This window comes from Protopterus annectens, chromosome 12.part0 (genome assembly GCF_019279795.1).
Source record: "Protopterus annectens isolate FY-2018-M chromosome 12.part0, PAN1.0, whole genome shotgun sequence".
Taxonomy (NCBI): Eukaryota; Metazoa; Chordata; order Ceratodontiformes; family Protopteridae; genus Protopterus; species Protopterus annectens.
This window is the reverse complement of record NC_056746.1, coordinates 805,973,818-805,992,188: the sequence shown is the minus strand read 5'-3', so window position 1 is coordinate 805,992,188 and position 18,371 is coordinate 805,973,818. Positions and strand designations below refer to the sequence as shown.

The following is an 18,371-nucleotide window of genomic DNA, read 5'->3' as shown; positions in this document are numbered from 1 at the left end:
CTATGTGGTAATTCACAGGTACTTGTTTTTCCCAAAGGGGATAACTATACATTTTTTGGCATTGAGCTTGAGCCCATGGCTCTGGCACCAAGCATCTGTTTCTGTAAGGCCATTTTGTAGAATATCCACATCATTTGGGGATTCAGTAATGGCTCCCAGTTTGCAGTCATCTGCGAACTTTGTTAGCCAGAGTCCCTTAGTGTTGGCCTGTACTTCAGAGAAGTAGATGCCAAACAAGAGAGGTCCCAGGATTGAACCCTGAGGTACTCCATTTGTCACTTGTCTGGAGATGGATTTGAAGTCAGCTACTTTTACAGTGTGGGTTCTGTCAGTAAGCCAGTTGGCAACCCATAGAGTGAAATAGGGATTAATGCCCAGCTTAGTAAGTTTATCTATGATTCCAGAGCGGGGGATGGTGCCAAATGCCTTGGTGAGGTTCAGATAGGCTGTGTGGACTTCCTTACCCTCATCCATGGCTCTGGAGACTGATTCGAAGAAGTCAATAAGGTTCAGGAGACAAGATCGGCCCTTCACGAACCCAAACTGGGTGGGGTCCAGTTTTTTGTTTTAAGGTTGTCAATGTCTTTGTTTATAAGTTCCATGATAATACATTCCATGGCCTTGCAGATCAGGCTCGTCAAACTGATGGGGCAGTAGTTCCCGGGATCCAAGGTGGATCCACCCTTGTAGATTGGGATAACTGTAGCTGTGCTCCACTCAGTGGGCACAAAGCGTGAGGTGAGGGTATGATTAACATAAGACTTAGGTGAGGTGCCAGTTCATTTTGTAGTTCATGTAGCACACACGGGATGTCATCTGGTCCTATGGATGCTGTATTCTTAGCTTTGGAAAATGCATTTTTTACCTGTGTGGCCATTATTATTGGAAATTGGCAATCTTCCAGTACTGAGATGGGCCATTTAGTGGGTGGGGGGGTGAAGTTGGCAGTAAATCGATCTGCCAGGATAGTGGCAATATCCTTGGGATCAGTATATTTAATGCCATTCTGTTGTAGCTCAGAGCAGATCTGAGCATTGCCATTTAGATTCTTGACATAGTTATAGAATGCCTTGTGGTTGTCTTTGGAATGTTTGGCGATTTTATTTTCGTAAATAGCTTTGGAGGATTTTATGAGGGATCTCAGCTTCTTACTAAGGCTGATAAGGGAGTTTTTTGCATCCTGGTATTTTCCTCTTTTCTGCAACAGTTTTTTCCTTTTGTTGTAAAGTTTGTTTATGGCAGGGGACCACCAGATTGGCTTTTTTTTTTTTGGAGGACAGCATCTTGGTTCTATTTGGGATGGCAAGATTCATGCATGAGTGTATGTGCTCGTACAGTGCCTTAGTGCTGGACTCAGCAGTCAAACTTTCAGTTCCTGTCTGCATGGGTGTCATGAAGTTTGTAACTTCTGACTTGAGTAGCATGAAGTTGGTCTTGGAGAAGTTTTTTATGGAGGTTTCCTTACTGGGGGTGGGGGTGGGATGTGGATGTTAAGGGTGATTAGCTTATGGTCTGACCTGACCAACGAGGGGGTGACCATAGGTGTGGAGCACCAATTTCCCATGCTGGTAATGACCAGGTCTAGGATATTGGAGCCCCTGGTGGAACTATGGATTAGTTGGATCCAGGGCATTGGAATTTATGAATTCCAAGAACCGTTGGGCAAAGGTGTTGGTGCATGAGTAGTTTTCCCAGTTAATGGCAGGGTAGTTGAAATCACCTAATATTAGGGTGTTTGGTTGTATATTAAGACATTGCATCTCTGGCTTCATTCAGAACTGTGAGATAACATCTTTATGGCCTAGGCCCAGTAATTTAATTTTCTTACTATTTCTCAAAGTCAGGTGGAGTGAGATTAACAACTTCTCTTCCAGTATCCTCTGTTACAATATATATAGTTAAACAGTTACTATAATGCATGTACATTTCTTTTCTGTCCAGCAGGGTACACTGTTGATACATTTTTTACCACAAGCAATTTTACAAATATATTTTTTAACATAAGTATTTGCACAAATCAGTTTGGTATACAAATGACATATAATTCTTTATAAAATTCTAGCTAGCTGTGCTGGCATATGTTACACATCCACTGCCCTGCTTCACCTGGCATAACTGGCAATACCTCACATCATCACAGCCACTACTTCTTTAGAAGTATGTTAGAGGAGAATCTTCTCAAGAATAAGACCCTGAATAAGCATTTGAACTAACCTGCAATGTCATCAGTGCACGCACATGCCACTCGTGCTATAGCTTCTACAAGCTGGCTTGCGGCAATAACACTCCCAGTACACATTGTGGAAATACAAGTACTTGGGATCTTACACTAGTAACAGGAAATGTCCATTTCACTGATATTGTTCTGTTGCAACACTGAAATGTCATTGAGTATGTTAACTCAAACAATGGAACTGTACTAAGTTTCAACAATCTCAGACATGATATACTTAGAATTGAAAGAGTCTGGGGTGGGGGAGGCTTCCTTCCATCAAAAATGCTTGCTTTTATTTGAGAGTGTGTTTGTTATTTTTAATGTTACAGTACTGACAAGTTTATTTTGGCAATGTTTTGGAGCATGATGCTTTCATGTGCATTGGTATGAAGCCCCTTGCTTTTATTAATTCATTCTCCAATACCTGTTTATTTTATTCAGTGTTTCAGAGAGTCAGAACCTATCCTGGCAAATAATAAATTCATACTAATTGCTTTTTAATTTCATTGTACAATACAGTTTTTCAAATGCAGATTGTCTCAGGTCATGCTCTTTGACCAGTAGACTTTTTTGGTTAGCAAATCAATCAATCACTCACTCAGTCAATTAATCTGCAAATGCACAGTCACATATACACCTCATGTACACATGCAGGCAGTTTAGAAGATCAAATGTTCACTTAATTCCATGTCTTTAGGATATCAGATGAAACTGGAATAAATGGCAAAGCCCCACAGGGGCACAAGGAGGACATGTAGACACTGTGCAGAAGGCAAACAAGCTGGAAAACAAACCACAGAAAAACTCAGGCTGTGCCTGCAAATGATCTATTGTGATCATTGTACTACCCTGTAAACAAACTAAATAAATGAACAGATTCAATAACTGGTCTGGCAAAAACAGTGACCATTGCACTACTGTGCCTATATTTTCAATGACATAGTTTTCTCAAACTTGCAAACATTTCTGAATTATTTTTAATGAAAACAAAACTAAAGCTTTAATTCTCAATAGGAAAAGGGATAATATCATTATGTCAACATTGAATATTATTTGGGAAAATAAACAAATCATCTAAGAATTATTCTAAATTCAAATTTAGAAAAAATAAGAAACATACACTTTAATACTTGTATTAGTAATATTTGTTCTTTAATAAATAAATGGAATAATATATTTCTCACTTTTATGTAAAGATCAATACAAAGCAGTTAACAAAATGCTATTAAATTGTCTATGGTTTCCTAAAACCCTACAGTGGCATGTGCTCATCACATATGAGTTTGGGAGAATGGAGGTATTAAGTTCTAGATACTGAAACATATGTACAAGCTGCAATTTGCAAAAGTGTTATTTAGTGGATGGATAATAGTTACAATAAAAATTGGGAGACACTTCAACTAGAGCTTAGAAATGTATATTATAGCTATATTAGAAATAATAAATAATAAGCTTGGATGTTATAAGCAATTATTTTCAGCATAATATTTAGTCTTTTCAATATTAAATATGTAAATAATATTCTTAAAACTAAGGTCTTCGGATCAATTGGAAATTCCTCCTTTTTATTATTTATGTAAAATAGTGTACACAGAAAAACTGCACCAGTAATATCCACAAAAAACACTGAAAAATACTGGCCTGACTGGCTGAGGCAAAAATTCACAGAAAACAATAAGTACTTGAGAGAAATACACAAAATTTAGCGTACTACTCTTTATTTCAATGCTTTTGTCTCTTGCATTTTTTCAGAACAATTAAATCATCCACAGTTAAAAAAAACACTTTTTATAACCATAGCAATAAAATCATTAACCAATTAAACAAGTATGCAATTAAAATGTTACTTCATTTATTTAAACACAACCTTCTATCCTTTAAAAACATTTGATATTAATACTCTCATTTAACCTTTTTTTGTCAGCTTTTAATTTAATTTGCCACTCCCTCTGTTCAACCATGTTTTTAAAATTTCCACCTTTTAAATCAGGGTAAACTTGTTCTAAAATAGAAAACAACAACTTCTTATAGTTCACACACTCAATAGAGTGCTTATACAGAGCATTATTCTTGTCTGCTTTTTTGATAGCATACTGGTGCTCTCTAATTCTCTCATATAATACTCTAGTTGTCATCCCTATATAAGAAGCAGAGCACCCATTGCAAAGACTAATATAAACCACCCCTTCAGTTTTACATGTAAAATGTCCTGGGACTTCTAAGTTTCTTGAGTGACAACTAACCAAGATGAATGGCCCTTCTAAAATAAACTGGCACCATCTACATGTGCCACATTTCAACATTCCTTTAGTTTTTATTAGTGAGCAAATTAATGGGAGGGCACTTAATATTGTCATGTTGCAATAAAGATTTATGATTATGTCAATTTTTAAACACAAAATGAGGAGCATTACCTGTAATTTTAAATAATTCTCCATTCCCTTCAAAAATTTCCAGTTTTTCTGAATTATGTTTTTTATTAAAGGACTATCTACTGTCATATCCAAATTTTAAGAAAGTTTCCATTTGTTACAGCCTGAATGGTTGGTTTCATTAGATTTTTTTATTATTATTAAACCCATATATAAGTATTGGGGGATATAGTTCTTATATTTTTAGACAAATGTCCTGGGCAGTTAGTTCTAACCATCTTTGATCGTAGCCTCTATCTATAAACATTTCAATCATGAGTCAAATTTCTTTGTGGAATAGACTATCATCACTTGTCATCCTACTAGCCTGGATGAACTGCCCCTTAGGAATGTTTTTCTTCATAAACATAGGATGGTTACTTTTATTATGTAATAACTGTTAGTAAATGTCTTTTTCCTATGTATACTACTTATAAAAGTTTTTTGTTCATTCTTCCATTCTAAATGCACATCTAAAAAATTGATACACAAACCAACATCACCCTTAATAAATTCTAAAAAATCAGACTTAACATTACGTGAATTAACACGTAGTTCTGCTGTTTGATTATCTCCATCTAGAATGAAAAACAGATCATCCACAAAATGCTTGTAGTAGACTATCTTAAATTCTGTAAAAAAAATCTTTTAGAACAGTACTCTCCCATCAAACCATAACTGAATTTGCAAAAGAGGGCATAGCTGGGGATCCCATCACTACGCTTTATTCTGTTTATAATATTTGCCTTCAAAAAGGAAAAACTGTTGTCTAATAAGTCTAATAACTCACATAGAAAGTTGATATTGACATCATCTAAGTTAGTTTTCACTCTAAACAACTATCTTACATATTCAACCCCCTCATCATGTGTTATCGAGGTGAACAAGGCTGTAACATCATACTGTTAACATAACAAACTTATCAGAATCAAAAAGAAAATTGCTCAAAAATTGTCTCATGTTGTCCAAAAAGTCCCAAGAATATTGCACACAAGAATCCAGTTTTTGTACTAAAGGGTTTAAAACTGAGTCGATTACTAAGGAAATCCCTACAGTAACACTACTAGGAGAATAAACAATTGGTCTGAAGGGGGGATTCACTTGATCTTTATGCACTTTAGGAATTCTGAATAAAGTGCCAATTTTTGTTTTTTCAATCACACAAAAATTGTAAACATCAAAACCTATAACTTTACACATTAAGCTATCATAGAAAAAAATCAAGAATTTTGTTAAAACTCTTCTGTATATCTAATAAACTAACTGTTTTATATTCACTGTGTTTGTTCATCAGTGATAAAATACTTTCAACATATATGACTTTGTTCATTAACACTAATGTCCTTCCTTTAGCACTTATTGTGATTCTAAGGTCATGAGCTTGTCTTCACAATATTTTTTTTTCTTTTATAGTTAAATTAAAATGTTTCTTAAAAGATACAACATTTTCTAAACCATTTTTAATTCCATCCTCACAAGCATTCTCAAAAACTTTTAATGTATAATGTAACACTGGATTAAATGCTGAGGGTTTAGAAAAAATAGAACTCAGCTTTGGAACATCATTTAAATTTAACTTATGAGTGAATTTTTCAACTCAAGCAGAATACTTACAGTGTCAGCTATCCTAGTAGGTGCAAAGTTTAGTCCCAATTTGAGGACTTTAAGATGCATTTCATTTAAAAAAAATTAGACAGGTTTAAAACTTCAGAGGAATAATTATTTAAACAGTTACTTATGTGTCCGTGAATGAGACAAAGCTGTTTGCGCCCTTGTTCTCATAGGTTTTGGCTTGAGTAGTTTTGAAATCTTTTTTGGAAAAAATTAATTAGATTTATCCACTGTTTCATCATTAAAACAGTCTAAAATATCGTTAACGTTGTCCTCGTATACTTCAGACTCGGCTAAGGAAGAACCGGAAGTGGAAATACCTTGATTTAAAGCTTCACTGATGTCCAGCTGGTTCTCTCAGATCCACCTCTTTGTCTGAGTCTTTCATAATTGGTTAGGGTACCTATCAGTAATTCCACCTTTTGTCCCAACATTAAAGGAATCTTTATTTTTGTTGTTATTAACTGAAAATTCAGAATAAGTTGTTTTGTTTCGATAAGCTTCAACATCTCTATTTATCTTATTACGTTTACAAGACATGATAGCAGCCTTATATTCTTCAATGTCTTTTAAGGACTGAATTTAATAAGCATATTTCAAAAAGGCACGATCCAGTTTATGCTCCACTGTTAAAATTTCTTCCTTAAGAGCTGCCATTTGTTGAGTGTTATTGTCTATCAATAACTGTAACAGTTTTAGCCCTGATTCATTGAAAAAATCTACTAAGATAGCAAAAAAGTCATTGCAAACTTTAACGCGGTTAGGGCATTTAAAAAAAGTAACCCTTTTGGCACTATTTGCATCTTGATACAAGAGTCGAGATGGTTGAACAGAGGGAGACACACTGGCAAATTAAATTAAAATCTGACAAAAAAACAGGGTTAAATGAGAGTATTAATATCAAATATTTTTTAAAGGATAGAAGGTTGTGTTTAAATAAATGAAGTAACATTTTAATTGCATAATTGTTTAATTGGTTAATGGTTTTATTGCTATGGTTATAAAACATGTTTTTTAACTGTGGTTGATTTAATTGTTTTGAAGAAGTCCAAGAGACAAAAGCATTGAAATAAAGAGTAGTACGCTAAATTTTGTGTATTTCTCTCAAGTACTTGTTGTTTTCTGTGAATTTTGCCTCAGCCAGTTAGGCCAGTATTTTTTAGTAAAATAGTGTATTTCATATGAAAGGAATCTTGTCATTGTTGTATTCAATATTGATAAATCTCAAATCTGAAATTAATTCAAGATACTGGAATTTTTTTATTTCAGGGCAGAGAAAATAATTTTTTAGATTCAGAGGAAAAGTTAATGTTGCTTCTATTGCTAAAACTACACATTCTCTTTTTATGGAAAATGTATTCTTGGAAAACATTACACAGAGCTTTTTTTACTCCATTTATAAACAGCTAAATATAAAAATAGATCCTGTTAGAGGTGCAATCTAGATTGTATAGCAGACTGGTTTCATGTTATATTTGATTGCTCCTCTTTACATGATTATTAGAAACATGTATACATGTTTAGTCAAGCTTTATGGTCTGATACTATTGTACTTACTTGGGATCTAATTTTGTATGATGTTCCTGTTCCTATGAATGCCAAAGCTCAGCATTCTCTTTTACTGTGTTATTTAGCTAACAAGACAATGGTTACAATTGGTCACACATATATTTTCAGAGTTTATCATTCTGTTATAAGAAATATGTAAGGATTAGATTTGAGAAAATCCAGTTCTAAATCAAACATTTTAAATTTTTGGCTTTGGCTTTCTGTTTTGGATTTGATTCAGAAATACAAAGAAGGCGTTATTAACTTTGCTTCATAATATTTTATAACTTAAAGAAACATGAGTAGAAATATCATGGTAATAAGAATTGTTGAGCACAAATGTGTTGTATATAGTTTTGTTTTTTCTTAATTTCATTTTTTCTTTCTTTAAATGTTTGTTATATTAAATTTTATCTATTATATTTAGTTTGTTAAATAAAATAATTTTTTTTATTTTATTGTTATATTTTATATATATATTATGTATATGATAATCTGCTGTAATAGCGTGGTGGTTGCATTGTTACCTCACAGAGGTTCTCCTGTTCTCCTGCTGGAGTGCTGGAGTGTGGAGTCTGCATGTCCTCCCCGCGGTCGAGTGGCCTCTGAGCGTCATGCATGAATGGGCATGCCTTCGCTAAAGGTTAGGCTTTGGACTGGCAACTCGGCACCATAAAAATTGACTGCCAATCATTGTGGACTGGAGTTCCGCTGTGGCGACCCCTAACCGGGAAAAGCCGAAAAGACAACAACATATGCCAATGAAAATAAACTTAATAAATAAAAAGACAATGACATAGTTTTCTTGATTCTTGTTTCTGTTAATAAGATACAGCTACTAGATTATACATTGCTGACAGTGAAGGAGTTTGTCATTGTATTTTAGATGTATAATCCTTTATGTTTTCTGGAATCTGTTAATGTTGTGGTTATTTTTTTCTAACTGTGCAGTCAAGTTCATAGAATTTTTCTGAACTCTTCCAAAGGAGTAGTCATGGTGGATGCATGTTAGCAAGCACTTCAACAAACCCATAGACAATCTATTTGTTGAGGTGGTAGCTCAGCCTGTATTGTAGGAGGTCCTGATATAGTTATACTGAAGAGGACATAGAGCTCTACTGACAGCTAAAGACATAGTTTTGCTATTTTATAAGTGTGCTGGCCTATTTGGTATTGTGCTTTAGGCAATATGGCAGAGAGTGAGTATCACAGGTCCTTTCTCATAGTTTCATTTAAATTTTGCAGATCATGATTGCCTTGTCTTTCAAAATTTAGGATAGTAAAGCCTCATATTTTTTAGTGAATCTAGCTGAACAGAAAGTTCACTTTTCTTAAATGCAGTAAAAGAGGAGTAGCAGCAAAACAGAGGAAAGTGACTGCTGGTGTACAGGGAAGAGTAACTCAAGGCAAATGTTACTTATGATGGGTCATGCAAAAGTATTGTGTAGTTAAATACAGGAATAATAGAGCTAAGCATAACCATGACAATTGTGCTGCATAAAACAATGCAACTGAACAAATCTAGTTAAGATAAGGCTCAAACAGTTCAATGTAATCTAAAGTTCAGCAGGTAATAGTACTGATAATGGTACAATCTGAAGCTACATTTTGTAAACAAAGAGCCACTTGTACTTGTGATCTTTCTCCACTAGACAAACGTAAGAGTCTGAGCCCACTATTAGGGTTAAGCTATACTCTATTCCAAGCATTCGTTCTTTGGTATTGAGAAAACAGTTTAAGGCAGGCAGAACAAAATCATCATCATCAGCCCCCTTTTTTCCCATTTTCTACATGGGGTTGGGGTGTCATGTCAACTGTTGCCATCTCTCTCACTTCAATGCCATACTCCTGCCTTCTTTGACCCTCATCCCTGACTGCTGCACATTTTCTTTCACACAATTCATCCACCTCTGTGCTGGATACCTCATTTCCTTTTAACTTCTTCTTCTCTGTCCCAAATCTTTTTTACCAGATTGTCTTCTGCTTTTCTGCACGTGTCCAAACCACCATAATCTGTTCTCTTTGATCTTTTCTGCAATTGCAGCTACTTTGGTTTCTGCACTTATGTCCTTATTTCTTCATCTGTCCCATAGTGTGCATCTTACCACCCTTCTTGGGCACTTCATTTCCATCACCTCTAACTTCTTCATTTGTCCTGCCGTTACTGCCCAGGTTTCTGTACCATACAGTAGTACTGGTTACACCACTGTCTTCTACACCTTACTATTCAGCTTCTTTGGCATTCTTCTGTCATAGACCACACCTGAGACTCTATGCCAGTTGACTGCAGCCTCTCTGATTCTAGGTTTGACCTCTTCATTTGGGCTTCCCTTCTCAGCCACCCCTCCCAGATACTTGAAGCTATTTATTTGCTCCACTATCCTACCTTCTATCTTAAGTCTCATCTTCGTCTGATTTCCCCAATTTTCTGCCATTACCATTGTCTTATCTGTACATAATTTCATCCCATTTGCATTCAGTTTTGCATTCCCTTCCCATACCCTTTTCTGAGGTTCTTGCTCAGAGTCTCCCTGTAATGCTACATCATCTACATACAGCAACTTTTTTGATCTGTCCCCTCCAGCCTGTTTGCTAATGTAGTCCATCACACCAGTGTAAACAACAGTGGGCTCAGAGATGAACACTGGTGAACACCCACTCATACTGGGAACCCCTCTGTGAGGTTGAACACTGTTAGTACTTAAGTCATTGGGACCTTGCACATAGCCTGCGCTAATTCTACCAATGTTTCTAGGACTTCAAACCACCTCAGTACTGCCCAAATCAGCTTTCTTGGGACCTTTTCATATGCTTTCTCCAAGTCTAGGAATGCCCAGTTGGACTCTTTCCTCATCTCTAGCTTCTTCTCAACTATCTGCCTCACTGCAAACAATGAGTCAGTTGTTCTGCATCCTGATCTGAATGCGAACTGCTCATCTCCCATCTTTCTTTCTGCTACTGTGCATATCCGTTTATCAATCACCCTGTCCAGAACTTTCATGCAATATGATAAGAGTTTGATGCCTCTGTACTGCCCATAGTTGTGGATGTCCCCTGGTATGAATATGCTTATTCTCCAGTCATCTGGGATATGCCTTTACCTCCACAGTGCTATGAGTACCCTCAGCAGTCATTTTCCCCTATCTCACGCATCTTTATCATATCTTCTGTGACCTCATCTGAGCCTGCTACTTTCCCTGACTTCATTTTCCTTAGTGCTATTCCTACTTCTAAGGTGGGGTCCTCTTCTTCTCTCATTGTAGGCTGTTTCTGGGGTAGTACAGCTTCTGTGGGTTTTTCTTCATTCAGAAGCTGCTGGAAATTGTTTTTTTTTTTTTGACTGAATGGTTTTTCTATTTGTATGTGCTTCATGTATGATATTCTCTAGACCCGTCAATTGTTATTTAACCTACTCTACTGTTGATTTTATTATGTTTCATGATGGTTTTAATTTGTACTCTTAGTTTTATTTTTGATTTGATATTTACTGTAAAAATATATAATACGTCTGGAGCTTTTCTCCTTCGGTCTCCACTGAAAATGGGCCCCTGGCACAGTTGGACTGACCCGGTTAACAAATGTCAATAAATAAATAAATTAATAAAAATAAATAAATACTCATTCCATCTGCCTTTGATGTCCTGGGGATTGGTGAGCAGATTGTTGCTGGGATCCCCTATGAAAGGTGTCTGACTATCTCCTTTATCTCTCTGTCTTTGCCTTGCAACCTGATATAGCTTCTTTGTGCCATTACTGAGTCACTTTCCAGAAGTTGGTAGAGTGCATCAGATGCCCTATTCTTTGCTATTGCTACTCTTTTCTTAGCATATTTATTAGCCAACCAGTATTCCCTCCTAGCCTAGTCAGTCTTTTCCATCTCTTACTTTTTCCTGCACTCCTTCTTTCTTTTGATGACTTCCTGGACTTCTGCATTCCACCACCAGCTTTCCTTACGCACCTTATTTCCATACCTGGCTCAACCACATATCTATTCTGTAGTCCTCACATACTGTTTTGAGGCACTGCCATTCTTCTTCATTTCCACCTATTTCCTCCTTTTCTTGGGGTGCTAGAGTAATTCCTTAAACTGTTGTGCTTTCTGTCCAGTCAAATTCCAGGTCTTTAGCCTGGTTTCTGTTGACCTTAGAGCCTTCTTTAACTACTGCTTGCAGCTGATTGTGGCTGTGGGCCAACTGTTACACTGGGGATGACTTTGCAATCATTGATTCTACCCCAGTACCCTTTCCTTACTAGAAGGAAGTCTACCTGAGTTGCTTGTTGGCCACTCTTGAATGTGATCTTGTGACTCTCTTTTTGAACCAAGTTGGCTTCTATGAAGCCATTTGTTAGACAGAAGTCTAGAATGGCCTCACCTTCTTTATTCTTGTTGCCCCACCCATGTAGATCCAGGCAGCCCTCATATCCTATTCTGTCTGTCCTGATATGTGCATTCAACTCACCCATTATCAACACCAGTTCCTGTTGTCCTGCTTTATCTAGTAGGATCTGCAACTGCTGTCTGAATGCACTCTTTGCCTCACTATCACAACACTGCTGTGCGGCATAGGCTGAGATTAAGAATACAGCCCTATCATTACACTAGAATCTGACTGCCATGATTCTGTCATTAATTCTGTTGACATCTCTCACTGCTTTCTGAAGCCCATCTCTCACCACAATTCCCACACCATTTCTAGCCTGGCCCCCTCTCAAGTATTACACTTTGGATCCCAAGCCAAGTGACTTTGCTGCACTGCCCTTCCATCTTGTCTCTTGGATACATAGGATGTTCAGTCTCCTCCGTATCTTCATGTCATCCACTTTCAAGCTGCATCCTGTCAGTGAACCTACATTAAGTGTAGCAATTCTCAGTTCATGTTTGGCAGGTTGATTGGCTTTATGTCTAGCTTTTGCTCAACAGGGCTATCTCAGGTAACCTATGGTGGTGAACTAGACACTGGCTGGCCAGTAGCTTCTTGACCCAGGGCTGCTGGGCTTTATGGCAGGTGCAAATTGGCCAATGGGGCACATAAACCCCTCCCACCATGAGCATTGGTCCCTGGGGTAGGTTGAAGTAGGCCGGGTCCTCAACCCACTTATCATTGGTAACTACCCATGCCCATTTTTATGAGACATTAGTCAACATGACTGAATCACTTAGAGCCATATTTTACACCATCAAGTTGCTAGCCCTGCCATGGCGCTCAGTCTATAATCCATGTTTTCTCATCTCAAAGATACTGCTTACCACAGATAGATGCTCAAAGGGGTTGGTCTGTACAATTCTTCCCCCTATAGGGCACCATGTAGATTCTGTGCTGCTGGCCACAGCTTCATTCATTCATTGGTGAGTTTGACATTGAAACATTCAGCATGTTTTTCAAAAGTGGGAGGAACCCCAAAGCGACACAGGGAGAACATCCAAACTCCAAACAGGCATTGGTTGGAGGTTAGGGTTTAACCTTTTACCTTGTGATAAAGTACAATAAAATATCTGCTGGTACTTATAACTAATCCACATTACTGCGAAGGACAAAGTCTATAGAATTATTTCCAGAGTTTATGGTCCAGTACTTGACATCCAGGACTGAAATTCCACATGCTGATGTATATCATATTTCCTCGTCTTCGGTCTGTCTTGCATTATTGAAACATACTTTGCTAGTATATTTACAACTCCAGTCTATGGAATGTACCAAAAAGTAAAACATGTTTGCATGTATTTGTTAATAATTACAAATGAGAGAGAGAGAGAGAGAGCCGTCTCTGTCTGTCTTGTACTATTGAGGCTAATAGCTTGCTACTAAAATTGCAGTTCCAGTCCACAGAATATACAGAAAAGTAACAAAAAAAAAAAAAAAAATATATATATATATATATATATATATATACAGTATATTATCTATATCTAAATCAATATCCATATCTATTTATCTATGTATATCTATCTATCCATGTGGATCTGTATCTGAATATTGAACGTTCACAACAGTGAATATTATTCCATTCAACTGGGACCATCAAAAACCCAGAACATAAAACAAGAAAGACTTTCACTGTGTGGGATCACAGTACAGTAGGGTCTGGGGTTTTGCTCCTTTCACCACTCTTATGTGATCTCGGAGTCTGTATATATAATTAGCAGGTGGTATGGGACTTGCCTCCCAGCAAAAAAGCAGGTTTTGTGTTTCTAATGTTAGGCTTCGCAGTTCAATATTATAATGTTGCTATTTAGATAAGGATCCTTATATAAATTAAAAAAAAAAAATATATATATATATATATATATATATACACACACATATATGTATATATATACACACACACACACACACACACACACACACACACACACACACACACACACACACACATATAGACTTCCTGTAGTCCAGGGTTTGATTGCCTCAACCTCCATTTGTCTACTGTGTGGCACCAAGCAAGTTAATCCACCAGACAGTACCTTGGGGAAATTGGGTTAGGCTCTTAAATGCAGTGCTCTGGGGAAATTAGGGTACACTTCCCAAATGTTTTCTGCACTGTATGATCAGTAAGTGTCTATAACTGGAAGTAATAGAGAGAGGCAGAGATGAAGTACCAGATTGTAGTGGTGAAGTACAAACATTAAGCTCTCCACTTTTAGGGGAAAAAAGATATTGTCTGTTCATGCCCAAAGTGATATACCTAAGCTGTCATGAATGTTGAGAGAGAAATTCTATGCCAGATTTTTCAACCTAACTCAAGCCTACGTGTGTTCTCTGGTAAATGTTTTAACTGCACTTATTGCACTGATTGTGCTGTTTAACAGATTGTGTTATTTAGTTTATGTCTACTTGTTTTGTAGCAGTTTTATGATATTCTTTCATTATTGTTTGTTTCCTCTCACAATTCCTAGTGTGCATGTAACAGTAATATAGCATATACCACTAATGTACTAACTTCTGAAAATAGTACTTGAGGGTACTTTGTGTGTGTGTGTGTGTGTGTGTGTGTGTGTGTGTGTGTGTGAGTGACTGTATCTCATAAAAACTTGGAGAAAAACACAATACATTATTTCTATGATGGTGATTCTTTTCCTACTCTGCACGCACAGCACTCCATCCTTTGTGTTACATTTTTCATTTAGGTTTCGTAGTGAGAAGCCAGGTGCTAGAACATACTCTGCAAGTAGGCATTTTGGTTGAAGTGTTTAGTGCAACTTAAATTGTATCAGTCTGACAAACTACAAGCAGACTGCCAATAGTGTCTGTCTTCTGGTTGCATTGTGCTACGTTGTGAATTCTGGCATTTTAATGAGAACATACAGAGTTTACTAAAGGAATCCACCACAGTTTTCTCTGCACAAAGTGTGCTTGAGAAATAATTGCTCCCCTGCAGTCACTTGCATGTTTCCCTTTAATTAGAAATATACTCAGGGAAAAAAGAATGTCGCTTTTAAATTCAGATTTATACTTAAGGAAGAAAGATGGAACCTTTTGATTTCATTCTCTGTAATGAATGTTCCTTCTATCTTTCTTACATAAATGATTTAGCCTGTCAGCATTGTCTCCCACAAAGTCTAAGGGAATCCCTGATGTTGCTTGGCAGTCTGCCAAGTGAAAGTGATGATGTAAGTGAGTTTAAGGAGTCCAGCCTGTAACTCAGCCCTGTCTCCGCCCCCCCCCCCCCCGACCCATCTCATACACACTGCAAAGTTTGAAGTGGATCAGGATCACTTGCATACCTTCTTTCCCTGTATTTTTCATTAGCTCTAAAGACTGACACACCACAGTTTGACAGCACTGTAGTGAGTAGAAGGTGAACACACAAGAATGGCAAAGCATAGGATTGCTGGTACCATCTTCCTGCTGTTGACTCTGGCAAGCTCAGTTTATTCAGCAAACAAACTTCTAGTCTTTCTGATTGATGGCTTCCGTTTTGATTATATTGATGACAAATATTTGGGCTCCCTTTCAGGATTTAAGGAGATTATAGACAAGGGTGTTAAAGTTGATTACATGACTCCTGACTTCCCTAGTCTTTCCTATCCAAATTATTACTCTCTCATGACAGGTAAGTTGACATTTCTTTTGTCTTGGTGTACATTATTGCAAACAGATCTGCTTTGAAACAAAAGTAACATGCACCGTTTAATCAAGTGGATCTCTAAAGAAAGACTTGTCATTCCTTGTAATTTGTGCACATAGGAATCTTATGTCAATGATTTATAAAATATTGCAACACTCACACATCTATTGTGAAAGTAAATCTCTTAAAAGCATTTTCTTCTAATGTATACTCAAGTGACATGTTTAGCTCTTCTTAATAATATCAGTTCATATCTGTGGCTATCAGTATAACAGTGCTGGGTCTGAGTTATCAGAGGTAAAATGGGTGAACATTGGGTAAATATGAGTGCGCAGATATTACTTAGGAAAACATACACAAACTAAAAACATTATCAGTACAATTCTCTTTGAATCTATAGTGGTCACTTTGACAAAGACATTATTAGGATGTAAAAAAATGTATACAAATATGCTGTAGTCAACACAAATTATCAATACCCTCTCTGCAAAAAAAAAAAAAAAAACAGATCTTTGTTCGAGGTAGCATCCAGACTTACTGCCAAGTTATATAGTTTTATATATACATGCTAGAGCTAATGTACATTATGCATGGCATGGTGTTATGCCATTTCAAGTGTGAAGAGACATTTTCTGCATTGTCCTTAATAAGAATAGCTATCAGTGTCAGCTGTATGGAAACGCTATAAAATGTTGATTGTGCTCAAAAGTTTATTGTGTTAGTTTGAGACTATAAGAAGTAGTTTTACCTAATCGAGAACAGGACTGGGAAAAACAGAAACTCATTTAAAGCAAACCACAGAAAATCTATGGTCTTAGCTTTGTGGAAAAAAAAGAAAAATGTGTATTGTTTTCTCTCATAAGAATTATAGCATATCAAGAAATGTTCTTTCCCAAGTAAACATAATCTGATGTTTCTAGATATGAAAGGGACAGCTAAATAACCTTCACCACCAAAAGTTTGTACTATCTACAATTACAAATGCATTAAGAAACCTTGCCTTACTGAATTTCTAAGATATTCATTTCTGAAAAAGATCATTGTTTATATGAAACAAATGTATTTATTTTAATTGTACAATTTACAGTTCTGAGAGGACTTCACAGATTGAATTAACTGTAGCTTAACCCTTGTATTTTTCAGTCTTAGACATATAAATGTGTAAATACTCAAACAAGTAATAAGTTTATCCTGCATACTATCTAACGCAAGGATATGTCTGTCATCTCTGGGTTATTTTTACTTAAAGCATAAAGGCTAAAGGCTTTATTGGAACGTATGGCTAGACTTCTAAAGATCCTTACAGATCAATAGCCTAGTAATACCTAGGAATCTATATATTTAGATTTGTCAAATGGATGATATATATATATATATATATATATATATATATATATTAAACAGAAATTACATACAAGCTATACATTTTCCATTTCCTGGTGTAGTATCCATTTTGAGAAGATGTGCTGTCTGATGCCCTTAGCTCAGCCCAGTGCCACAGATGCAACAGGTGAGCCTAGACTTCCGGTAATACTGGTAACAATGATGGTTGGTGGTGGGAGTCCAACAGTGTTAGGAACTGAGGCGCTAGGCTGATGTCTTTACGAATGTGAGGGATCCAACAGCTGCTGCAACATGACCAATAAAATTTACATACAGAGCCACAGTGGATATGGCAGGTAGTGGGCAGTTACAGAATTGATTATGTCATTACACCTCTCTCTCAGTATTGAGTGCAAGGCGATAAATTCTTCCACTCCTCAGACAGCAAATCACAGTGACACAGGCATGGTTCCCAAGAAGTGTCTGTCCACTACGTGAGCTCCTGACCTAAGCAGCAGCACAGGACTCTCCCTAATAGCTGTACTGTCTGACAGGGCTAAACAGGACCCCTCCACTAGATCAGGTCTTAGAGGGGGGACAGATTGTAGGTTATCATTGAGAAAGTGAATCCAGAATTCACGGGAGCTCAGAGACAAATCACAGAGACAGTGAGTTTAGACTTCTGGGGAGCTGAGAGAGAAAAAAAAATAAATATGGTTGTAAGCACAATAACATTTTAGGGCATTCTGGTATTTGTAAGTATGGTCATCCTGAGATCATTGCTGTTTGATATGTATGGGGTCTCACTAGAGGTAATTTATTACAAACTGTTTAATGCTAAGAATCTTACTGACTGTTATGTTTTTCTTGTGACTGAATGGATAAAGATATTGCTGTCCAAGTTCCTCTGAATGGCATTAGCTCTGTGTCTCCTAAAAATGGCTGCAGAATTGCCACTCCTCACTCCCTTTTCTGTGTTCATTCTTGTTGCTTGACACACAAGACACTGTTCCTTCACTGGTGATTATGCAGATTAAGACACACTGAGATGTACAGTAGCAGTAGCATACCTCACATTGACAGTGATGCCTGAAGGCAAGAGGGGTGTATTTGTTGCCACCCACTAAATGATTCTTGTAAGATCCTGAGAAAATGTAAGTGCCTTATTACAACAAAATTAGTCATTAATATTCTGA

The 18,371-nt window shown here is 36.8% G+C and overlaps 1 protein-coding gene across 1 annotated transcript in view; it reads left to right on the top strand.

Annotated features, from left to right (window-relative positions):
- The first annotated feature begins 15,468 nt into the window (after nt 1-15,468).
- The window catches only part of ENPP6 (ectonucleotide pyrophosphatase/phosphodiesterase 6), a 725,945-nt gene continuing 723,042 nt past the window's right edge, over nt 15,469-18,371 (top strand). The window contains exon 1 of the mRNA XM_044089852.1: nt 15,469-15,837. Within this exon, the coding sequence (XP_043945787.1) occupies nt 15,597-15,837 (241 nt within the window). The 5' untranslated portion in view covers nt 15,469-15,596. The remainder of the gene's footprint in view (nt 15,838-18,371) is intronic.